General features: G+C 39.2%; 1 protein-coding gene across 1 annotated transcript in view; it reads left to right on the forward strand.

Annotated features, from left to right (window-relative positions):
• GUCY1A2 (guanylate cyclase 1 soluble subunit alpha 2) overlaps positions 1–26,550 on the forward strand; it is a gene marked incomplete at both ends in the record, with an annotated part of 148,032 nt that overhangs the window by 21,838 nt on the left and 99,644 nt on the right. Inside the window, one exon of the mRNA XM_080350626.1 lies at positions 9,487–10,205. Within this exon, the coding sequence (XP_080206752.1) occupies positions 9,487–10,205 (719 nt within the window). The remainder of the gene's footprint in view (positions 1–9,486; positions 10,206–26,550) is intronic.

Genomic DNA, 26,550 nt, shown 5'->3' on the forward strand with positions numbered 1-26,550 from the left:
TGACAACTTCTGAGACTGGAATATTTAATTTAACTTTGCATCCTTTTCAAAATAGTCCAGACAGCTTTATGATGGACTCAGCTTGCTTTATTTGGTGTGTGCCCACTTCTACAGTGTCCCCCATAGGCATATCATCCAAAGGAAAAACAAGTGACAATATATCGGAAGTTGGGAAAAAGACAAAAGAAATCTTGAAATCTAAAGGCAACCTTTATAAAGTTTCTAGTCTGATATAACGTATTTCAAAGAATAAGCACTGGTATGTTTTATCCTGTTGACACAGATAGTGCTTTTAGCTGGCTAGCTAAATGGTGCACAGAGCAGATTGGTGTTGTTAGTTAGAACTTATTTTAGAAATAATGATAATAAAAAGATTTCTATGATGAAGTAAATTATGTGGATGACTACTATCTTTAATAAGTGACTATAAATGTAAACTGAGGCATGTTAGAGAGGAAGATTGTATATGAAGAGATTTCTTATCAGACCTTGCACAAGTTTTTATTCTTTCTGTGCCTCAATTTACCAGCTGTATAATGGAGATAACTTTTTTTTCCCCCAATCCTTTAAACCATATGTCAATGCTGTTCAGATTTTACCCTTCTCAAAACAAAGACATTTGCATACCATTTGTACATTCAACACTTGAAACAATGGCAGACAAATCTTGTTTGGGACTGTTTTTATCCCCATAATTTAAAATAATTTGCTTTCAAGCAAGGTTAGAGTATCCATTTTGGTTTAATTGCAGCTAGTTAGAATAAAGCAGAAGACTTCCAGGTAGTTCCAAATTAAAACTTTGTCAACAGAAAAATACAGATGAAAGCTTTAAAAATTGTTAGTCTGTAATTCCTACTGTAAGGAATTTATTTTGGGGACATAAAGCATTCATGACCTGTCTCCTGCTTATTTTGGGGGTAGATATTCCAAGCAGGTCTGTACTACTGAGTATTATGAAGCAACAGAGAAATGTCCAGTTTTCATTTTTTGCTTTTCAACCCCACCGTGTACTTCTGATATATTACATGATGTTTCAGCCATTCCAAATGCACAAACTAGGTTAAAAACTGCAAAGCCTTCACCACGTGTCCTTCAAACATTCTTTTCAAACACTGCACACAATTAATGTAGCCTTTGTAGATGTGAACTATTTTTCACTCTTATTTCAGTCCTACACACACACACACAAAAGGAGTTTCCTGGAGTTACCTGTTTTCCTTTTTGGAGCCTCTTTGAATCTTGCTGAGGAACGCTGTAATCTGCCATAACTTTGACAGTAAATCTAATGAAAAGTAACTTAAATTCATAAAGACCTGTTAAAACTTGTGGTGCAAAATTAGCAAAGCAAAAGTAGATATTCATACCCAGTCTTTAATGACATGGAAGAAAAGTTGCCTTTGAAAGCCTATTTGTGTATTAGACTAGGATATGTAAATTGTATGTATTGCAGCACCGTGTGATATACATTACACAAATAACACTTCCAACACCTTGGGTGTGCAGTCTGAAGTTACAAATATTCTTGTATTAGATGGTTGCTTCAACAAGGAGGCCTGGAGAAATAATTGTACCTATCTGACTATTCTTTTTCATCTGTTATAAAAATTTGGCTCTTAAAATCTTACTACTATTACCTCATTTCCCTTAAAAAATGCACAGCATGTCGATGGCTGCTGAGTCAGCTCTGCTTGTGAACTTAAATGTATTGCAGAAATTTTTACTGTTAAACATTCGTAATTTACAGGTTAATAATAATTCGTGGCCTCTTGATCTTGCTTCTGAGAGTGGTGTGGGGACTTTGATTCTCTGTCATTTTTGAGTATCTGTCTGGGCATCTTCTGTTTGGAGGATGATATGCCACAGCGGTGAGGTTTCCTAAATTCCCCAGTAATAAGTTACATGGAATCCCAGCCCAGAGCCCTGTCCTGTCAGGGAGATAACTCATGTTTTTGGATTCAGGCTCCCCAAGACACTGAAGAGGAGGTGGAATCCATCATTGATGTAGGATTTAGAGAACTCCTGCTCTAGGTGACGTTTGCTTATCACCAGCAAAGAAGATGCGTGCTGTAGGCTGCTTTATATAGACCAAATCACTTCATGCCTAAATATATCTTGTATGGCTGTTTCTTCATTTAGTGCAAAGGGCATAATTCTATAAAAGTCATTTGTTCTCTGTACATTTGTTCAAGTTGAAGATCTGTGTTTCCTTTATGAAACTAAGAAAGTCTCAGCTCTTACCCATATTCTGTAGTTAAAGAGGAATACATTTGGGATAATTCTGGGAACTATTAAATAATAGCAGCAGATCAGTCCTTAGAAATAATACATTTGAAGAGGCAGGAAATATACTGAAAAGGAGATGCCAGGACAGATCTTAGCATAAAGTGAAATTAGACTAGGTGATGTAACTGGGAATGACAGGCATGGGTTTGGCACACGGACTGCTCGGCAGGTGTCTGAGAACTGTAAATGCTTATATATATGAACTACATAAAATACTATCACTTTCATTTTCCTTTGAGCTAAGAACTGCAGAAGTCATAGGGATGCAACTAATTTAGGATACACAGCCTGATTTATAATTAAAGTTGTTAGTTTACAAATGTTACATGGCCCAGAGGACTGGCGATACTAATGGATTTTAATAGTACTTGGAACTCTATTCTTGGGGGAGCTCTGAGCTGTACACACAGGAACCCTGTTATTTAGCAGACAGTATAGTGCACTGTCAAATATTAAAGTAATCTAAAGAAAAATCACATAATTCATGGCATTTCAAAGCTGAGGTGAACACATCTAAATTAGAAAAGGACAAATTTTTATACCAAATGGCCTTAGACAACCCACTCTTCTCAAATCAGAGCTATTTAGTGTTACAAAGCAGATGAATTACCAGTAGATAGTGAGCAGTTTGAAGTTTTGATATACAATAACATCTTGTGGAAGTCTATTTATAAAGTAGGAGACATTCTGGGCATGATTCATGGACTAAATGTAGGTGTTTGCCATTGTGTTTGCCATTATTTTGGGTGCTGTGGGGCATCTTGTATGGCCTCTGTCAAACCTTTAGAAATGTGTAGGTCTCCCTTAAGTCTCATATCCTGGGAGATGTAACTATAATATCTCTTAGTCCATTTGTAGATGTTTTAGATGCCTTATGAAGACTCAAGTAACATTAGATTTCTATATTTACTCAGCTGAATTGAGCCCTTTATATGTCTGAGGAATTATGAGAGATGATTTTGCATTTCATGGGAAAAGTTTTTAGATTTTATTAAAATTTTATTCTTTCAAAGAAGTGAAGTGCTACTCTCTATGTTAATTCAAAGATGTATATGCTTATTTTAGTGTAAAAGCCAATTAAAAACCTCTGTTCTTATTGCTGTTTGATCTCTAGAACTAACACGAAACAAACTGGATCTGCCTTATTTTTAGGAATCCCCACTGTAGTGAGTGCAGTTTTCATTTAATAAACCCTGTGCAAATCTAAGAAGTGATGTTTCCAAGATGTGATGGGGGACACAAAATGGTAATAGTCTTGCTTCAAACAGCTTGGGTTTGCCTGCAGAATTGGCTGCTGCTGAAAGTGCTACATGGGGGAAAAAAAAAAGCCTGATCATAATAGCTCAGCTGAGCTTCCTGTGTTAGTAGTTTGGAATAGAATCTTTTACACATATGCTGAACAGAGGTGATCACGTCCTCACCAAGAGGTTGTAATTACAACGATATTTCTAAGCATCATGTGTCAGAGGAGACCCTCACTTTAACAAGGAAAGAAAATGCCTCATTAAAATTGGATAAAACAAGTATTATAGGTGAACAAGTGTGAGGAATTCTTTTAAACAATAATCCTCATTTTTATTTTATAAAATCTTGAAAGATATGCAGGCCCTCTGTGGCACTGGAGGAGAAGTGTGTTATGAATTTTACAGTTGTGTCAAAACCATATGTAAAGGAATAAAATGATGCTATTGTATTTACATTTAAAACCACTAAAAATTATAATATAAAAATACTGTCTGGATTCCCAGGTTGATATAAATTCACCACTGTAATGAAGTAAGATCAAAGTCCTTTATACAATAATTAGATCCTGTACTAGGTTCACTTACAAGCCAAATGATTCATCTAATGTATCTTCAGCATGAGCCTCTACACATCAAAACCTTTTTTATTGAGAAAGTAAATGTCGTTTTCCGTATCATCTTAAATTCTGCTTTGGAATTCCGAACTGCCACCTGGCTTTCTGTCTAAAAGACCGTTTAAGGAAAAGATCTTACTCATGCCAAAAATCTGCTAATCCAGAAACATTTAAGAGGTATTTGCTATAATTGAAGGTGGCAAATTCTGCTTCCGTCCTCAGTATGAGTTCTGGAATTGCATATTGAATTGTCCCATCTCCTTAATATTTGACATTTACAGATTCTTAATGGGTATCCCAGAGAAACAAAAAGTATTTTTCTGTGCCAAAGGAATCAGATGCTGGCCACTCTGCAGCCATTGTCTCCATGATTTATTATACTTTAAGGAAGAACTGGATGTCTTGTAACTGCTTCTGTGTGCTCTGCAAGTTAATGGATTACTTTGATGCTTTTAGCACATCATTCATCTTCTATTTGTTTCCGAAAAGCTCGTGATTTGTGATTTTCTTTACGAGAACAGATTCCTATCTAATTTCTCCACTTAGTAATGTCCAAAATACTTAGAAATACGGTATTCGTTACTTGATGTTTTGCAGTGGGTTCGCAGTTTTCAGGAACTGCTGAAAAGAAAATGAAGAAGGACCTTTTACTAGCGTGTTATTACAGGATGAAGTCATCTGTTTCTGCTCCAGTTCAGTGAAATACTTTATTTGTACTCTGAGCCCATGCTTAAAGACTTCGGTAGTTTTGGATCTGGCTCACAAGTATAGGATCTCTTCTCTAAATGTCTTTGAGACACATTTTCAAAGGACAATAATAGACCTTAGGTAGTACTTTTGTTGTGGATCCTGAAGTGCTTTGTATTGGAGACCCAGAGCAATATCTTCATTCTGTGCTTGCCTTGCCTCAGTTTCCTCCTACAATGTGCATACTTAGTTTCTCTCCAGTATGGGCTAGAATAAAAATGTCATTGTAAGAAACAAACAAACAAACAAACAAAAAACCAAAAAGAAACTAATAAGGGAAAAAAAAAACCTTATTAGAGTTAAGACTTGATATGTCTTCTTGATGAAGTGGATTAAGTGATAGGAATATAGAAGATTCCTTTCTAAGAGGACACTAAATTGAGACTGATGAATTTTTAGAATTTAATTCCGTATAGCAGTAGAAGGTCGGTACATTAGCAGAAGCTCAAAATAAAAAATGCTTTCACTTGGGCAACAGCTGAGACTGTTGGGATGAATTTTGGCTTCTTTTGTATCACCACTGTTCAGTGAAGCGTCTTGGTGAAACTAAGCCAGACTTTTTCCTACTTACCAATGGATGGCAAGATAGAGCCCATTAGGAAGCCTTATGTATGGTGGTTGGGGTCATGCATGAGGCGGTATGAGAGCACTTTGGCCTCTGCGTTTGAAAGTGCTGGGCGCACATACACATCTCAAATATTATTTTTTTTCCTGGGCAGCTGAATGAAAATTTTCATGAGAGGTCCATAGTGAAAAATAAAGGAAGGAAATGCCAGCTTTTCAGAAAGGAATAGAAAATCGTCAGTTTTGGTGAACAGAAGTTGACTCGCATTTTCAGTGCCCTCTACGATTTGAATTATTCCATTGCAAAATCAAAATGAAAACAAAATTAAGAAGCAGAGAAAGAATTTAATATGAGAGGTATTTGAAAAGGTTAGGCTGTTTATGCAGATGTATAGCCTGAAGGTTATAAAGAAGATTATTTTGAAGATTTTATTTGTCTTTCTCAAAATTAAAAAACAAAGGCAATACAGAATACATTGGAACTGGAAGTCATGCCAAAAGTAGTTTTTAAAGATAATAATTAGCCTGTAAAAGTCTGTAAATGTAGGAAAATATACACTATTAGAGACAATGAATTCTGGGAATTTTTGTAACAAGCAGGTTTTTCTGTATGTAACAAAACTATCTTCTGGTCTGGTAATCTCATCCTTTTCAGTGAATAAGCCAAAATTTACTGTAGCAGTTACGGAGGAGCTTCCTCCCAACCATGTTTCTTCATGATTTTCCAACAAATTTTACAGTTCTTCTATAGCATCAGATACCAGTTACTACTGAGAAAAGATTTCTGAGCAGCTGAATAGCAATCTGATGCAGTCTGACATTTTCTCACCTTTTGATGATGATGGCAATTTCTATTGTCTTTTGAAAGGTAAACAGATATAAGTGTAGAGAAATGGGTGGGGAGAAACTCCACAGAAGATATTCAAAAGATTGAGCCTATTTATGTGGTAGCAAATGAAAAGGTTATGATGAAATCTATGCAGAGTTAATGTGAGGTGATGTGTGCTTCTGTTCATCATTTTTTTTTCAGAATGAGAGGCAGGAATAAGTCAGTAAAAATAAATTAAGTATTTTGTGTAGTTTCATATAAGCACATCACTGAAGCCAAGAGCACTGTAGAAATACAGGAAAAAAATAGTTTGTGTGTGTTTGTATAATAGCAATATAAATGAAGGTTTTTGATCTAAAGAAAAAACATCATGTGTCAAACAAAAATGGACCTCTTATTGGTGAGGCTTAGGAAGAAACTTCCCCAGTAGGTGCTTTATACTTGTTTGTTTTAGAAGGTGGTTTGAGTTTTTTAAAATTTTCTCAGTATCTGATAGTGTCCATTATCAGAGAGAAAATTCCTGACTAAGACCAGCAGTTGGATCAAGATTGGGCATATCCATTTTTCTATTCTGAGCTAATGTAGTATTATGCTGGTACTATGTGTAACTCAATTCAAAGCTAAAAGGTTTGTAAAAGTAGTGGCATGTCCTCAAGCCAGGTCATTGACCTGAATTTCATAGATAGTTCATGTTGCTTGGAGTCAGTACGTTGTGTCCAGATTGAACAGCCAGTTCTCCAGAGTGGATGACAAGACAATCAGCAAAACCTTAGGCTGAATACTAAGATACAACTCCGGTTAATGATAATGAGACAACGCTTACATATGTAGCAGTGGAGTACACAAGTGATCAGTTCTGTGTACCGTATTTCAGGGCAACCAACTATTTCACAGTAATTTTTTAATCCAATTTAAAGACAGCTCACCTATGCTATCATTTTGGGCAGCTTTATGGGATGTTACATGGTTCTGTAGCAGTTTTTGGTCTTTTGTATGACTAGCCTAGGGGTTCCTGATACCGTTCTGTTCCCACACTCAAAGAGCCTCTGCAGTCTCACAGCCTGATAGACTGATCATATCTACAGACAGACTTCATCTAGAGCTATTCACAGTTCACTGCACAGAACAATGACATTTAAACGTATGCATACATGTTTCTGTATACATATGAATATGATAATTTCTTAGCTCATTGCTATTAATATCCAGTTATGACGATGTTATTGGTGTAGGTTAGAATTTAATTCTTTTTGGCTTGTAGTGAGTATTTTTATGGAAGATGTTACAATAGTATGTTATGCAGACGTAATGGTAATGAGTCAGGAATTGGCACACTGTGCTCTGAGTCAGGATATCAGAGGGCATTGTGTACCAGAGGTACTTTCTTTTGGCTTAGCCACAGATCTGACCATCTGTGGTCATGAAAGATCCTGGGAATATTTTTGTAATAACCTAGTTTAGTGACCAAATTTGATTATGAGTAATGGCATTTGAATGAACTTCCCCAAATTACTACTATTACTTCTTTTATAAAATATGCTTTGTCATGTTGTCCTGTTGCCTTGTTTATATATGTAATTTTATGCATTTTAATCTGCTATTAATCATATCAAAGGTCAAAAAAACTATAGTTGCAAATAGTTTGCAAAGCTGTTGAACGTTCAGATCCCTTGTGAATATTGATCAATGTAACTCTGCTTGTCTGCACAGACAGTTCAGATGCTGCCTTAAGAAGATCAAAGGTTATTGTCTATAAACAATAGATGTGTGACTTCTTCTGCCCGCTGTTATACCTCTTGGACATGAACATTGTTAAATCACACTGGTCTTCCAAATTTAAAAGCCTACAGGCAATTTAAACAAACAATGAGAAGTTCAGTGATCCACTGGGATCTTATCCAGGTTATAAAGTATGCTGAATACATATTAAAGGGCCTGTTGTGCCTGTAGAAAATAAATAAGTGCCCTTCATTTCTGTTAGACTTCGAGATAAATTTTAAGATGTTTGACTAGTTGACTGAAATGTGATTTGATTTCAGTACACTGGAGGAACAATGTTGTTAATTCATGTATTAATTTCCTTGGAAGACTCTTGCTGGATATTTGTAATTTGCATAGAGCTGATCATAATTCTTTTTCTTCTATTACAGCATGGAACAATGCAAACATATCTGATTAATTTTGTAACTCTACTATGTGATATAGGGATTATATACAGAGGAACTTAACAGAGCAAGTCATGCCTAAAATAAGACAGAAGAAAACGTTTAATAACCCTCTCAAAATTATTTTGTCTAGGTTATCCTTAAAACTGTAAATAACAAACTGGAGTAGGATTTGACACGTATCTGTGTCTAGGGGCTTCTATCACTGATATTTTTTCATCCCTTCAGCAGTACCAGCCTTATCACCTCTGTAAATCAAACCTTTTGAATTTCTGCAATGAAAACTTGAAGTGACATTATGGGATATCACAGAGCTGTTCTATCTAATAGCAGCTTAGATTGCTTTAAGAGGCAGGGTTTTTTAAATATGGGTGAGTGTAAAAGCAGAAAAGGCTTTGCTTCCCTTTACAAGCAACAAAAAAGAAGTAATTACTCCTTTGTATCTTCTGGCAGTGCCCAATAGCTATAACGAGAAAAGTATTTTGTCTGGAAAAAAACCTCAAACCCAGAACCTCTCTCTGCCAGCTACTAAAGTGTCGTCTGTCTGCAGGGCTTTACTTTGCTTATGGAAAGCCAAGGGCCTGACTTTGAGTCCCAGTAGCTTATTCTTCAAGCTGGTAAGAACTGGATCCCTCAGAGTGGCAGTGAACAGAGTGGCTATAAAAGCAAAGCCTCGTTGGTGGCTGGGTCAGCAATGGAATGGACGCACCTGTGGCTGGGGGCATTCACACAGTGGACTGCGTGTGACCTGCAAAACTCAGGGAAATTGTAACGTGTTCTGGATTCCAGCAGGGAAAAGGAGACAGGCAAGTGTAAATCCCATGAGCAGCTGGCTGGGACAGGGAGCTGAAAGCACAAGGACTTAAAATGACAGGCAAAAAAAAGCTTCTGGGGTTATTCCCACCTACCAAAGACCAGTCCTATGGGTGGGTATCCAGTGAAAACGCTGTTCTCGCTGACTTGGAAAATAGAGAACAAAGGGAAAATGTGACACATTAGCAATACTATGTTGTTAATAACAGTGTCTGATTGTCCTATAGGTTTGAAGTTTGAGGAAATGCAAGAAAAGTTTGGAGAGGAATTCTTCAATATCTGCTTTGATGAGAATGAAAGAGTTCTTCGAGCTGTAGGTGGGACCCTTCAAGACTTCTTCAATGGCTTTGATGCTTTGCTGGAGCACATTAGAACTTCATTTGGAAGACAGGCCACCCTGGAATCCCCTTCTTTCCTATGCAAAGAGCTCCCTGAAGGCAATCTCATGCTTCATTACTTTCACCCACATCAAATTGTGGGATTTGCAATGATGGGAATGATAAAGGCAGCAGCAAAGAAGATTTACCGCTTGGACGTGGAAGTAGAACAGGTCACTAATGATAACTTGTGTTCAGAGGAGACGAACCCAGGTAACTGCAGCTGTCTGACTTTCCTTATCAAAGAACATGAAAATGCAAATATCACAAAAGCACTTCCACCAGGAACTTCCCAGTCCCCTTTAGACCTGAGGATTAGCATCAGCACCTTCTGCAGAGCTTTCCCCTTTCACCTGATGTTTGATCCAAACATGCTGCTTCTCCAGCTTGGAGAAGGTCTTAGGAAGCAGCTCAAATCTGATACTCATAAAACTCTGAAATTCCAAGACTGCTTTGACATAGTTTCTCCTAAAATCAGTGCCACATTTGAAAGAGTTCTCATGAGATTGTCTACTCCCTTTGTCATTCGGACCAAACTTGAGGATTCTGGCTCTGAAAACAAAGATAAGGTAAGAACATTAATTTGGAAGAGGATGTGTGTGTATGTGTGTGATGGGAGAGGATTATTTATCCAGAGAGAAGCAGCACAAGTCCTGCATACTCTGGGAAAACTCACGTATGCCTTGAAAACAGGGGCTAGGTGGTATTCCCCAGCCAAATGGATATTTTCCTAAATTATTTGTAAGCTTTGCCTGTGATGCTGTAGCAAATCATGACATCGCCATTCAGAAAATACTGTATTGTGGAGTTGAATAGTGCAGTTTGAATCAAAAGGGTGAGGAATTTTACAAAATGCCCATATCTAATCCTTAATTTCACTCTAGATATATTATGATGAGGATAATAGTTATTAAGCCATTTACTAGGGAATAGCTTTCAGTATGTTTTCTGAAAGACTCTCACTGCAGGGCTCACACTGCCACTTTATTTTATCCTGCTTCCGTATTTTGAAACATTGCTTTCCTCTGTATTTCTTCTTATCTCTTACCCTGCGCTCAAGGGAACCAGAGTTGTAAGAGCTATCAAGTATCACTTATGCTTTCCAGTAATTTAAATAGACACTTGTCCTCCTACGCTGCCTTTTTCCTCAATGTTTTAGAAGAGAGCTATCTTAACTAGTGAGCCCTATCTTGAGTTCAGTGCATCCTACGTGAGTAAGGTGAGAACGTGTCTTCCAGAGTGGACCTCTCCAAAGGTTGGATTAAGTTTGTTTCATTGCATATCTTTGAATTATGGGAAATATTTTTGGTGTGAAGTTGGGTTCCAGCTTTATGCACCAAAGTACTTGTACTTAGTGCTTACATTGCAAGCCTGTGTGTGGGTGCCTTGGAAATACTACTGCCCTAAGTGAAGGAATTATTGATTTTCAGGGTTTTTAAGAGACAGCACCCAAGAACAGTCAATCTCAATCACACTGGACTCTTAGACACCTAAGCTCTGCCTATGGGTGCCACCTGTACAGTTCAGGTGGTCTGGATATAACTTGAGAAACTCCACCTCTGTTTTGCTTACCTACACTGGGCCAGAGTTTCAGAAAGAGTCCCATGGTAACTGAGTATCTAGTTCTGGGTTCTTTTCAAATTATAGCCAATTCTGACAGCAGCAATGTTGCCAGCTCCTCTTTGGCGTTCCTCTTTGGCACCAATAAACATGTTTACCCTGCGTTCTCCCCTGGAAACAACCCCAAGAGAGGCAAACAAGTGAGAACTGATGTAATTCAACCTATTTAAAACCCAAAGGGAGTTTATTTTTCAGAATCCATCCTCTAAAGTTACCCTAATCTTTAATTATGAAAAGGAAATGTTGTGTGAAAAGTTTGGAGGTGTTGGCTCTGAGCTACCTTTCAGCACAGTCATTTCTCCTTTCCAAGAGACTTGTGCCCTGCTCCTCCCTCCCTTGGGGCCAGCCCATCCCTCTCGGGCAGCTTCTCCTGCCCTGGGACAGAGTCACAGCCCTTCGACCATCTGCTCTTCATGAATCTGCTGTAAATCACTCTGGAGAGGAAGACAGTTTCAGGAAGGAGGGGCCTTTTTAAACTTTTTTTTCCTATCTAATTACAAGTTAAACAAACAAGCAAAACACTCAACCTGGGCAAGTTTCATGTGCCTGTGGCTTGCCCAAAGAATAAGTGACAGGGAGTGGAGCTTGCTGGAGGCAGGTTTTAACAGCCACTTGGGGAAGAAACTCTGATTTCAAAAGCTTGTTCTGTACCGTCAAGCTGTGCAGCACTGGTTTATCCTTGCTTCGTTGCTGTGTCTTGTACCGTGTGTCATTACAGGTGGGTAATGAATCGAATTGGTGATGGGCCCAGCTGCCACTCAGGAGAGTGAGTGACCTTCCCTGTCTTAAAGTCACGTGTAGAGCTGGACCCTGAACAAGTGTCAGCACTAACACTGTAGTAGCAATTTGCTTGAGAAGCAGGTAAAAGGGAATGGCAGTAATGGAAATCCTTTGTCTGCCAGCAGTTAAGAGCAAAATTGTGTCTTGACCAGTAAGGTGTAAGTGAGAGAGAAAAGGGTGATGGCGAAGTGCAAGGGACCTGAGGTAAATATTGTGCTGCAGGCACGGGAATTAATTTGAAAACATCCATTTAGCTGATGAGTTATTTTCTTCTGACTCACCCATTGTATAAGAACTTTCCAAAAGTTTCATTTGTGAGTAGTTAAATGAAGCTCAGCATGTGATGCTCAATATTATTTTTTTTTTTCCCAAAATGAAAGGTTGCACAGATTCGGAGGTTGTGGTTGTCTTACTTACATAGATTTTCAGAGGACCAACATGGCAATACTATTATGTTGTGCTCAAGTTCTTAATGTCTGCTGGACAAAAAAAATAGACTGAGCCTTGGGAACTGCCTGCTGTAGTATTTTCCCAGAGCTCACATCACTCATGTAGCTCATTTTGGAATTCTTTTCAATTTGCCAGCACTTGTTTGGAAGTTTGAGCACTGAGCAGGTAGATCAGTGATGTGAGCATGACCCCACTTGAAAGCCACAAGTAACTGACTTAGATTTTTACCTCTTTCTCTCATACACCTCTATGCAGTTCATACTGGAATTGCATCCCACTTATAGGCATCTGTCTTTTTTGTTTAGAAAATTAAGACTCTGCAATAACCTCAACACTTTTCAGACTCGGTTACTTTAAAGGCCAGTTTAAGTGATGCAACCCAGATAACTCTGCTGCAATTTTGAAGCTGTTCAGATGTCTCAGTGTTCCTCAGGAAGAAAAAAATGTTTTAAAAGGCTTTGCAATGAACAGAGGACCCTTCAGCCTCTGTTCAAAGAACTTTTATCTTCATTTCAATACATAAATTAGATCTTTTTCTCAGGCTTGCAGTGGGAAAGATAGAATAACAAAACCATTTTAATTTAGTCCTGGCACCAGCTCTGAGTTCAGATGAAAGTAAGTCACAAATCATGATCTTTCCCTGACTCAGCATCGAGAAGCAAATTGAAAAACCCCCACCTGTTTTGAGTTTCAGGGTGCTTGTCCCATTTATGCAGAGGTTCATTAGTGTACTTCAGTTGGGATTTGAATCACTGAAATAAATGGCTTTGCTTTATAACACTATCCTAAATTTCTGACCTAAGGCCTCACAGGTCTGGCTGGCAGGTAGCACTTCCTGAGAAGATGTATGTCCACCTTTGTCCAGCCTCAGGCATCGGTGTGTAATATCTCAGCAAAGTTTTATTAATTATCTATGTCACCAGCTGTCCCTTGAAGCTCTGAGCATTTACGGGATCCCACTGTTGTAGGGACCAAACAGGAAAAAGAGCTTCCCACATGAAGAACATGGACTCTATAGCTTTAATCCCAGTTTTCAACAGCATCCATACTCCTAGGTCATAATCTAATGTTTTGATGTCTGCTTGGCCAATATTTCAGTCTCCATTATACTGTGGACACGTATGGACAACGCAGGCATTTATTCTGCAAAATAGTAAGCAACTGTGTAAGTTTATTAGGTCAGCAGTCTCACTGGCTTTACTTGAACTTATCATAAGTTTGCAACTAAACACATTTTTAAGTCTGTGGAGAATAAGAACCAAACTGTACAAACTAATCCAAGTTTACTTCTATCCTTTCTTCCCTTCCTACTTCTGTCCTTCCGTTTTATTTTCTGCAGTGATCAAGTTATCCACACAGATGCTTTGGGTTTTTGTCTTGATTACTCTGCACATTCAAAATTGCCTGTATGAACAATTATGATTGTCTTTAGGTAAGGTTTCCTAGTATGCAGACAGCACTTTAGATGTATAAAAGCTGAACATAATCGGCCTCTGAGTTTTCCAGTGTTCCCATGCAGCTAAATTCTTATTACAGTTTGTTGTTTATAGTATGGTACTATCTAAACGCTGAAGAGAGTATTAGGGCTCTGCTGCTTTACTCCTTCTACAAACATTCTGTTGTTTTTCACATTTCATACTAATTTTTATTCAGGTTTTTTTTTTGTGTGTGTATCTAAAGAGCCTCATTTGTATGCAATCAGATTTTCCGGTTTTGAGTATTGTCGCTAAGTCACAAGATCACAAATCTTGCTGTTTCACTTCTCTCAGGAAACTCATTCCAAACCTCTCTCTCTGGGAGCAATCATTTATTGCAACAATCAAAAATACATTTATTGTGACGATTAACTATTTGTGATTCATTGCTTATAGCCTCACACACATGGTTAATACAACTCCATTAGAGTTTAATGACATTTAAATTGTGAGGAATAGGTGTTGCCTTGTCTTCCGGTGTTCAGTGAAGCCCCTGTCAGGCCCATTCGTGAAGGTGCTGGCAGGCGAGGGAGCTGGTGGTTGTGCACTGAGATCCAGCGGGGCAGGAGCCACCTTCCTGGAGGACCATCTCCGTCCTGGGTCCTCCCGGCCGAGCATCACCGCTCCCTCCCTGGCAACACCTCCAGGTGTCTGCACAAAGCAGATAGGGAGTTTGTATCCACATCTCTCCCTGACTCTCCCCTGTGCAGAGTGTGTTGATGTGGCTGTTTCAGTGTCTTCCTTATGAGCACTGCACTGCTGAGACGTGTGGTGTTAACATTGCCGTCTGCCATCTCAGCTTCTGCAGGACTTCTACTTTCATACTTTTTCAACAGAAGTCAATACCTCATCTTTGTGAGTCACTGCTGTTTTTAAGGCAGATAATCTTTTACTGTGTCTCTTTGTATATGGTATTTGATTTCACAGAACTTCCCAATGGATATTAACTGATTTTGCTGCCTCAATGACTTTGCCTGATAACTTCCGTCTCACCTTAATGGTGAGACCTTGCGTAAAGCTTTCCCTTGGTTGCTGCACCAAGGATAAGTTTCACCTTCTCATTGGAAGTGATCATAGGATTTTTCCACCTTTCTGCAAAACAAAATGCAGCTGCCCTCCCACTATTTCTTAACCAGACAACAGCTGGGAGCTCCTGACAGACGATACTGTTGTCTTCTGACTATACAAAGGAACAAGAACATCTGTGACATGATGCAAATACTTGCCCCCTGACAGTACAGTGAGATGGCTGGAGCTGCCTCACTTTTTGTCTGAACGAGTAGACAAGGACTGACTGTCCTGGTTTTTGTACCCTGGCTAATGTCCTCCTCATGGGCTGCTCCTGTGCTACCAGTGCTGGGCAGATCAAGAGTCGATGGGGCTGCTCTTGCAGGGACCCACCGTGTCCTCAGGGCCTCGATCCAAAGCCAGTCCTCTTGGTGCACGGATTGACAACTGCCCTGCCAGCACTGCTTTGTGGGTCCCTTTCTGAAACTGTGACTTGGCATCCAGTTCGAAAGAAAGTTGAAAGTGAATCATGAAAGAAATTGTTTGGTTCTCTGCCAGATACTGTGCAGCTGTGTTTTCCTTGTACTACTGCTCTCCTGTGCAGACTAACAGCTCTTTTCCACCTTTGAAATGAATCAGTTTTTTTAAGGATACTCGCTGGCCTTTGACTTACTGTTAGGCCTGTGAACACTTTAATTTCAGACAACTTGTCTAAGAATAAAACTGGCACCTAAAACTGCGGTACTGAAGGTGGCCACATTTTCCTGGTGGAATGTATTCTCTTTGAATATGCCATTTTAATGAAATTACTTCCCCAGGAGTTCATCAAACTGTATTTTGGAGAATAATTTACTTTTATTGTATTAAAATGTTTTGTTCAATAATTTTAGTTACAAAATACTTTTATTAGGAAAACGTTTTAAATTGTAAATTAGAATACAGCATTTAAAAATTATGAAACCTTGGGCTTGACAAAAAGAGTCCTCTGAAAATGTTATATTGCAAGAAGTTCCGAATACCTCATATTATTCAAATTTTCAAGAAACACCAGCTCTGTAATGATGAAAAGTCCAGCAAAATGGTAGTGTCAGTTTTCTGTAGCTCTCCTGAGTGTGCAGGCTGGCTGAGCCAGCGCCTCATCTGTTGTCAGTGGCAAGGAGAGTTTATGGCAGTCTGCACTAGCAAGAATTCGACCCAGTGTACTGATTTAGATAAATGCAAAATAAATAAAACTAAACCAGTCCAGAGCCAAGATTGAAAATGCTGTATCTGGAAAGTTAGATTCTGAGCTGTATAGACATACATGTAATAAATGGCCACATTTTAAAAAATGCTGAGTAATAAACAACTGTTCCTTTTAAAATGTAAGCTGACTCAGTGGAAGCTGATAGGAATTTCTCCCATTAGTTTCTATTATTTTGTTTAACTATGGAGTTATTCATCTAGTCCTTCTTCCATGGTATGAGGAAGTGCTACCTCTAGGTTGAATATTTCCTTTCAGTCACTCAGTTGTGTGTTTGCCACGTGTGATCAGATCAAAAGTTCATCCAGTGCAGTACAGTTGGAGTCAATGATCTTAAGGGTCTTCTCTAATGGAAGCAATTCTGTGATTTGATGCTGACTCTCACAGTGACCAACACAAAATGCTTAATGGAAAAATATATGAAAAAGTTTTAGTCTGCAGTGCTCTTTTCTGTAATACACCCTCCCAGCTTTTAACTGTCCAGGATGAAAGCACATTCTCTTGTGGTGGCATCCAGGATGTGGCACCTGATAGCCCCCGCAGTACCACTCCCCCATAATTTTCTCTGGCACCTTTTGAACCAGAGGAAGTTCATACTGTTGGCATCTGTGGTATCCTGTGGATGTAAGGTCCACTGTTTTACTAGAGACTGTGAAGATGAGACCTCTTTGGTTGGTGCCCACTTTCTGCCAGGTCTGTGAGGACATTGCGTGCAGAGGTGGTGAAGAAGCCTTTTTACCTATTGCTTTAGCAGAGAACTTTCCCATTGTGTTTGTTTACCATTGGAAACTGTATAAAAATAACACTTTTTAAAGTCCAGGAAGTACATTGTCTCATTTTTTTCCCCCTTTTTTAATGGTATTGAAAGTCTATTCTTTCTCTGCTACTTTTAATCTTTATTCTGGACCAACTGAAAGAAATGAGCAGTGCTGACACTGACAGACTTATTTAAAAACCACCACACACAATCTTAAAATGTTTTGCTTTTGCTCTGTAACTGTGTTTTTCCTCCTCTCTTAGTAAAATTCAAATGAAGTGGCCTGAAAGTCATTCTAGCATGAGGGACATCTGTCACTTATGATCTAGGAATTCTAATTTTTCCCAGGGCTGATTTATTCACAGTTAGTCAGTCTTTGATACTAAGCTTCCATTGTTTTGCAGGCTCCTGGAGCTCTCAGAATCAAATTCTGTCTTCTGTTTCTGCTAATGCTAATCTACCACCCGTTTGCTTGTCAAAATGTGTTTGGACTGTGATGGTTTTCAAGATGAATTGGATTGGCTGGCTTGACTGCTTCTAAGACCATGATGGGTTATAAGAAACAATACATGACGAGAGTTATTTATTTCACTAGTGGTTGTGCATTGAAGAACTTTAATAACTATAAATGTCATTTTTAAAGTGTTTTCAGTGACAGGACTGAAGAGAAAGTGTAACAACCTAAAGGTAAAATACTCCTTTCTCTTTTCCATTAGCTGAAAACCGAAGCAACTGTTGAGTCAAGTGGCTATTATAATAATTTGACTCCTCGGTGAACGCTCCCCTCATGATTTGTATAATTTTGTATGATAAGGAAACTGCACATGAAAATGTCCATCTTTCTCTGTTTGATTGAAAGCTTTTGAACAAGTTTCTAAATTACACTATGTCATCATTGGACATTTCATTAATTTGTACATAATGATAATACTCAAGCACAACTCTGTGATTTTCAGAAATACATTTTTTTCTCTCTCTCTCTCTTCTAGTGACTAAAATTAAGTATTGCTTATTCACAATATATTTTTATCCTTTTCCTCATTCGCTTGTGTGAGTTCTTGAGTGACTGTGCTTTTCATGGCATCACAATCTTCTAATCTGAACAGGTGTGATGTCAAAAAAAGCCATTTTCTTTGGGATGGCTGAATTAAAGCAGAAACATTATGTCACTCTTTACCTTTCTCCCTCCTGTTCTCGGTCTTGCAACTGGGCAATGCACATAGTCAAGCTGAGTCTCTGCAGAGGCTGAGGTGGCTTTAGAAAGAATGGGAAAAGCTCGAATGTTGCCCTGTGGTTTGAGTGGGTTTTGTGCATGAGCTCCCACGAGTTCATGAGTGGGAAGTCACAGAACAAAAGCAAAGGAATGCTCAGTGGCTTGAGGGAGAAAGGAAAAACTGGGCAGGCTGACTTCTTTTTTGTTCTGTGTGATAGGGGTCGGCTCTTCTGCAACACCTCCATGCCTTCTGCTCTTCTGGTTCTGTTTGGGAAGGGAGTATCTTAGACGCTGAGACATGGACCCCAGAATACGCATGAGGTGTGAATCAGGGGACTCAGTTATGTCCCCTCCTTCCACCAATGCCAAGGATCTTTGTCACTTAAATTCATCTTTTAATCATTCTTCCCATAAAGTGTGTTGGATGATTTCAGCCATCAAGTAGTTTTGCCTTATCTGCATGACTTCACTTAGAAAGGAGTGACATTAAAACTGATCTTATATGATAGAGCACAGTCTGATGTCTTGTATTAGTGTAAAACTTGGATTGGGAATGCCCAGTGAATTATAAATTAATTATTTTGCAAATATTTTACTTAAATAGAAAAGAATTGGTGCAGTTTTTGGTGAAACCCTTGGTGGTGCTTTCTGCTTTGTTATCTCAACAGCATCCAGTGGAAGGAATGTTTGAATGGATTAGCAGAGCCTGGGGTTAATCTTAGCTGTGCTTGCTGTGGCTCAGGGTTCTTTGCAGTGCAGGCTTTTAGTTGACTCCCCTGTGAAAGTACTTTCTGCCTCCATGGACATTGCACCTGGCAGAAGTCAGGCAAAAGGAATGAAGAGATCCCCTATTCCCAGGGCTCGGTTATGCCAATAAAGGAGAGCTACCAAGAAAAGAACAGAAGAGGCTAAGTTTATTTCAGCTCCACTGAAACTCAAGGGGAAAAATACCAGTGCTTGGCAAATATTAAAGGAGATGCTTCATATTGAAAGAACTTTGATTTTTCAGCTTCATTGAATTGCATTCAGTTTTTCATTCTAAAGGAAAAATATGCCATAAAAATACTGACTACAGCAACAAAGCCAGTTGCAGTGCAGACAGGCAGTGTTGTTTAATTTTCATGTGAAAGAAGCATGGAACAAATCATTAAAAGGGTGTCAAATTTTCTCACTCATCTCAGTAGACTGCTGATCCAGTCTATTTCCTCTTTGCTCAGGAAGGCTTCAAATTCAGTTAGTGGACATTCAGTTTCTGGCATTTGTTCCTGGGAATATGGGGATAAAATAGCAGAGAATATTTTCTGTCAGCCAAAAATGCAGAAACATCTGAGAGGTTTCCTAGTTATGTTCAGCAGCATCAGAGGGTCTTGAAAGGCTTTTGGATCTGTTTTGAGTGATAGGGAACTCCACAGAGAGTTCTGGGGACATGGGAATAACACTGACAAATCCGTAAACAGGATTTAAAAATAACTGGCTTATTTGCTCTGATTCTGTTTTTTTTTCCCATAGTGTCATATAATCATATAGGGGCTCACTGAATATGATGAATATACCAGACTAGCAGGACTGCTTGCACTATCTAGAAATTCCATATTTTTTTAGGAGAATATTCTGTGGAACAACTGTAGCAATTAAAAACCAATATTCATTCTGTGAGTATTGGTGTAGTGAGGTGTGCATGAGACTATAAAAGCAAAAAGAAGTGCCAGCAGATGTGGTCAAGATCTCCCAACCCCTAACTGATAGCGTAAATTAAGTTACAATTCTAAATTTAGTATATCATCCTGATACTGTGGGACCCAAACCTGGTACCTTCGCTCAGGATAAAAAAGGGGTTATTGGATTTGTCTTACTAGTTATTATCGGTCTGGTTTTAACAGGATTACTTTGGGAGAAGGGTACTTATTTTGGTAAGGAGAGCAAAATAAAAACTTATTTGATATTAAATACAGAAAATAAATTTGGTAACTGCTCCTACAAATGTCCTGAGCATGAAAATCTTCTTGGTAACAGAAGCTGTCCATATGACGTGTTCAGGGAATCAGACTTTTATTTCTAAATAGGAGGCATTAACTTCATCAATACTGTATTGCTGTATTTTTTTTAGTTTAAAAGAGAGACAGCCATAAATAATGATTTTTTAATGAAAAAAAGCCTTTTTCACTAAAAATTTAATTTACCATTCAACAAAACGTGGCTTAAAAAATTGTATAAGCTTTATGGTTTTGTATGTGTTAATTTGATTGACATTTTAAAACTTGTTTCTATAGTCACTGTAGAAGTAGAGACTGTAGTATTCATTATGGGAAATGTCCACAGAATTACTAATGGGTTAATAACAAGCAGTGACTAACACCTTGTTTTCTACCTATGCCAAAGCACAGCTCTACGAAATTATGAGGTGAAAGAACTGACTGACCACCTCCCCAGGTGTTTATTTCTGGATTTGTTTTCAGCTACAAGTGGCTACTTGTAGGCCAAACTCTGGGCTCCTTTCACTGGGAGATCTTTCAGTCAAGTCATCAGATGCTGGTCTGGGTAATTACTGGGTAAGGATACAAATTCTGTGTGAAGTCAAGGAGAATTTAACCAAGAAATGACTTAAGGAAACAGGACAGATCCAATATTTTGTCAAAATAGATCTATTAAAATTATTGTTAATATTATCTTAATGAAGGTTTCATTTTACAAAATCATAATATACAAGGAATTAACCTGCACTCTGCCAAGTGGAGCAACACCTGAGTGAGGTGTGAGATGCAATGATGATACGACAATATCTTGCAGAGAGGTGCTGGGTTTATTTTATTTTATTTTTTTTTAATGCTGTATCACCAAAAGCTCTTGGTATTGAAAGAAGGTGTGTGGAGACAGTCTTGCTCGGTGAAACTTTGAAGGACATATTAGCCTATTACTCCTGTGTGTTGAACTCCGCACTGGCAGGACTGGCCAAAAACATAGTGGGAGCACTGATAACTCTAAAATAGCCTGTGGGTATTTTGCTGGAAAATGTGGGTGAGCTCCACCTCTGAACTGTGAGCAAGGAGCCGTCCCTTCTGCTGGTGTGACATGAACTGGCGCAGGGGCTGTTTGAGCAGCGCTGCAGCTTTCCCTGACAGCTGGTCAACAGCCTATGTGGCAGGAAAGCAACCTCCCAAGGGTGCCCGGGGCATGGAAATTATCTGAAATTCCCCCAGAGCGTGAGTGGCTGGTTAAGAGCTGGTGACCTTACAGAAGTGTTGCTGCCTCCAGACCGATTATGCTGGGGAAGAGAGGTTGTAGATCTGGGTGAGCTCTTGTTTCTCAGCTGGCAGCTCCATTTCAGAGCTCAGGCTTCTTCGATATCTCAGATGAGTGAGGACCACTGCTGCAAGCCTTGCAGCAATGCTGTTGCTTGTTGAAATTGTTATGCTTTTGTTCAGTTCAGCTGGTCCCAACCCTGTTGCAACTGAGCATCACTGAGGCAAATCAGTCATATTTCGTATTAAAAAGCAGCTAACACTGCTTTCTCTGAAAAGAAAGGGCTGTGATGGAGAGTAAATATATGTTTTTAAATAGTGCTACAAATGAACTGTATCAATCAGTAAATGAGCTGACCATATGCAAAGTGAACAGCACGTCTGTCTTGTCACCTGAAGGGACACTCTGCCCTCTCACCCACCCATTTTCATGCTTTCCTCTCCTGTAAGACCATGACTCTAAACCAGTGCCCTGGCTCTTCGCTTGCTTTCTGCTCTCCACATTTGGTCCACTGCAACCCCATTCCTGGGTCCACAGCTGGAGTGTGAACATCACACCACATTGTCATTGACAGTGTGTGGACCAGTGACTTGAGCACTGCCAGGAAACTTTTGGAGGCTCTGCGAAGCAATTGTTTATTCTCTTAAATGGTGAGATGCTTCTTGGTGTGATTCTGGTTAGTATCCTTCAGTAATGTCCCAAACATTACCTGGCCCAGGGTCAAGAGTTTCCGAGAGGGAATCTGGTTGTGACCAGTCTTTTTGGGAGGGTGAAGACAGTCAGTCATGTGGACCCACAGCCTTCCTTCCCTGTTGGTCACCACACCAGAGGACAGTCCTGGACGTTTTTACTTCAATTACAGGGTTGAGAGTGCAGGAGTTCCTGCGGAAGCAGATGATCACCCCAGAAGACCATGATCTGCAGCCCCCACGCTGCTCATGCAGATGCAATAGCCAACCCGCCTTTGTACAGGCAGGGATGCCATTCCCATGTGCCTGCCTCCCTGCTGGCATGCTGCTCTGTGCCCCTGCCACTGTGCCTGCTGGGGACAATTGGTATAGGGCGTTACTGTCTCTCCTAGACATCACTTTTAGCTGCCACACTGGGTGGCTGTTCTTACTGCATTTCATATTCTAATATCTTCCCAAACCATCCCACCTTGCTGCTGGTGCTGCAGCCCTGCAGCGCTGGTTCTCCAGAGTTACAGATGTCTATTATGCTCTCTAGCACCATTTTCCCACCAGAGTACTATGTTTCTTCCTAACAAAAGAACTTTTAAAAGTGCATAAAGTGTTGTTTGTTTGTGGGCTTGTGTCCTGTGTTGGATCCAATAGCTGATTACTTTTCTCTAAGTCAGCAGTGAAACACTATTAAATCATTTGTGACATTGTCCAGGATCTTATTTGATCAATTAGTTTCTGACAATCTGTGTGCTGGAAACATTCTCTGAGATGAGGTTTTCAGTTTGAAACTGTGATCTGAAGGTGAAATCCTTAATGTGAATGCAGGTGGACATGATGTTATGTAGGAGAGGCCCAAACAGTCCTCCAGCTGAGGTCCCTTTTATTTTTGCCCTTATTATTTATACTTACTCATTACCCCAAAGGGTCTATGGTTCATGCCTGTATGTACATATGTAGCATGACATAGTCTCTGTGTTGGTTTGTTCAGATTCTAAGCAGATAGGTACTATGTAGGAAAAAATACAAGAACATCCTAATATATAATGGTTGAGCATAGATTTGTGTTCAGTTTGCAGTTTAAGCTCAGTTTGCTATGATCTTGTATATAATATAGCCATTTATGATTAAATTTATGACATACGCTCTGTTACTTTGTTTTCTTGTTTTAATGAATGCCACTGTTCTTACTTTCCTAGTAATTTTACCTGATTTTGTCTGTGAGAGAAACTGCCAGAATTTATGCCTGAGCCACTTTGTTCTCTCCTGGCACCTTCCTCTACAATGAAGAGGCCCGTAAGATGTAGGTCCTGTGGGCTTGTAGTTTAATGCCTTTAGCCAAGATGTGGCAGAAATGCAAGGAACACAAGCACAAGAATTTCTCAAGACAGACTTTCTTTCTGATATCACTTAATGACTACTGGATGTTTTTGAACAGACTATTTCTGGGACATGTTGCTCTCTCTTTGTTTGACCGCCTTCTAATCCCTTTATGTAGAACTGCCTTGAGCTTATCTGTGTTTCATGAGCAGTCTGAAGTGGGGGGAGTCTTCCTCCCCTATCTGTGGGCAAGGCTTCCTTGTGCAATGTGGTTCTCCTTGAAGAAAGCACAGCTGTGGTTCTTCAGGGTCTCCAGATCCTTGCTTGGTGAACCCACTTGAGAAGCCTCAAACCTTTAGCTGTGTTAGCCCTAGTATTTTAAAACAATTGTGGCAGTTTGTCGTCCAAATTAATGGACACACCACTGCAAGTTTTCCCCTCTGTGAATGGTCTTCAGAGTAGCAGATACTCAGGAACATTCTTCAAGCAGATGCTTGGGTACTTTCCTACTTAGGGGCCGTTTCTGAAAGGAGACTTTATTGTAACACTTTTCCTGGTGTGATGGTTTAACCAGAGCTAGCAATATAACCACAATAGATGCTCGCTCATTCTCCCCCGCTGCCCTGAATAGGGGAGAGAATTGAAAGGGGAGAAACCCGTGGATTGAGATAACCACAGTTTAATTAAAAAAACCCCAAATAATAACACTAATGCACTCTTACTACTACTAATATATATAAAATGGAAATAGAATGTAAAATAAAAGATACTCAGTGTAACTCCTCACTAACTCCGTGCACACCGAGCAGCCAGTCCCAGGAAGCAGCACCTGGTCCTGAACAGCCGATCCCAGAGAGGGAGAGAAAAAGACAGAAAGGCCCAGGGGCCTCTGCAAATGGTGGGATGGCAAAAGGCTGAGCTAAAGAAAGTCCCAGACAGAACTCCCCTGAAACAGAGCAGAACGAGAACGGGTCTCTTTCCCACTCCGGTTCTGTATCCAACATAGCCAGAAGATCCCAACTCTCCTTAAATATGAAGCATGACACTAATGGCACAGAATATTGTTACTGATCAGTCTGGACGTCAGTGAAGCTCTGCCCCATCCATGCCCCCCTTCCTCGCTGCCTCACACCTGTGGGCAGAGCACTCAGAGGCCTTGGTGCCCAGACAACAAAATTAAAAGCTTAAACTCTGTCCTGTAGTGTTACCTTCTTATTCTCAAACTAAATCCAAATAACGACCATGCTAGCTACCAAAAAGAAAGGTTTCAGTCAAATCAGCACACCTGGCTATGCAATATCCAAACTTGTGTCAGAAATAGCCAACTGCCAGATTAGAGATGGCCTTATGCTTCCCCCTGTTAATTACTTTCTATGGTGTATTATACAGCAAGCGTTAGTGGTTGCTGGTCAAACAAAGCTTCTGCACATGACTGGGGAAACGTAAGAATTACATGCAGAGGAAAAACATTCAATTTTCTAAGAAGCGGAAGAGTTATTAACATTTTTAGGTTATCTGCGTGTGTTTGTGAATTGTGTCTGCTGAAGTGAAAATTGTACAGATGATCAGTATTTGATAACATGTTATGGAATTAACAAAAAAGAGGGAGTTTCTGATCCCTGTGTAGATTAAAAAGCATGAGGCTTCTTTGAACTAAGTGCTGTATGAATCATTAAAAAATGCCTTGGGAGTTTAAGCTTAACAGATTTTTCCCTGTGTAATTCTTCAAGCATTTGTATTTGTAGGTAGTAATCTACCTAAAGGCTGCCTGGTGTTTTCCCACTAGAGTTAGAGAAAATGAACAGAAATAAGGCATTCTGCTGAGCAGGACTGATATCCCACAGCAGATTATAAAGGACTAGAGTAAACCTGTCTTCTCTTTAGCAGAAATAAGACTGAGAAATGAGTTTAATTTGTAGGTTTATTCCCTTTGAAGAAATGTATCAGTAAAGGAAAATTGTGAATCTGGTATTGCAGATCTGTGAGAAGAACCTAATAATATACCTCTCTGTTCTTGTTCATGAAATTGATCTAGATTTAAAATAACCTCTCCTGGAAGAGTGGGAGGGGAAGGATCGTGTTAAACTGGGATCAGAAACATCTTGAAACATTTATCTGAGTGCCCTAGTTACTGGGACCCATTTACTGTGAATATGTATGTTACAGATGTATTTTTGTAAAACACTGGGATTTGGGAAGAGCTAAAAGGATGTTAAGAAGCCAGTAAGTTCTTATGTAGACAAACAAGAGGCTGAGACAGCCAGACAGAATCTCGTACTTGACACTGCACTTCCACAAGAGCTTGGTGCACAAAAGTTTTATTAGCACTGATCTTTGTGGGAAGAGAAGTCCTCTCTCCAGGATTTGTGCAAATTACTATAAAAGAGGCAGAATTTTAGCTAAGGTGAAAGCAGACGAAAATGTATGCCTTCAAGTAGGCTATTACTGGAATGACAGAAGCACTATACTGTGAAACTAAAGTCAAATCCTAATTCAGAAAGTCTTATTTTCTCGTATCTTTGATTTTGTTTAAGAGAGAAAGAACAGTTATATGGTAGCCTTTCTTATCTGCTTTGCACAGGAGTCTAAAAAGAAAAGGTGAAGAAATATCTTTTTACTTATGCAATGTAATTCTCTTGATAATCCAGCAAGGTACTTAATTTTAAGAATACCAGGTTGCTTTATTTTCTTTTTCGTTTCTCACTGAAGGGTTTTCATTTTCTACTTTAAAGATTTCTGCTAAGTAAATAGGAACACCTGAATATAGTAATCAGTACATATTTTGATTATACCACTGTTGATATTTGGAAATTCAGAATTTTCTTTTGAATTTATTAGTAGCATGAATAATATAATATTTTAAAATGATATCTTAATTGTTCTAATATTGGCATATGGCCATGTTTACTTTTAGAAAAGCATAATATCTGTAATCTTTGGTTATAGTGTGCTATTTACGTAATCATAATGTGTACATCACAACACAGTGTACCTACTGTAGATATTCTGATAGCACATGGACAAACTGCACACGGCACAGTGAGAACATATATATCATTATTTACATATGCTTGTATTAAGAAGAGGACTGGGAAATTAAAAATAAACATAGATTTTAGGAGTTCACA

This window comes from Nesoenas mayeri (assembly GCF_963082525.1).
Source record: "Nesoenas mayeri genome assembly, chromosome: 1".
NCBI lineage: Eukaryota > Metazoa > Chordata > Aves > Columbiformes > Columbidae > Nesoenas > Nesoenas mayeri.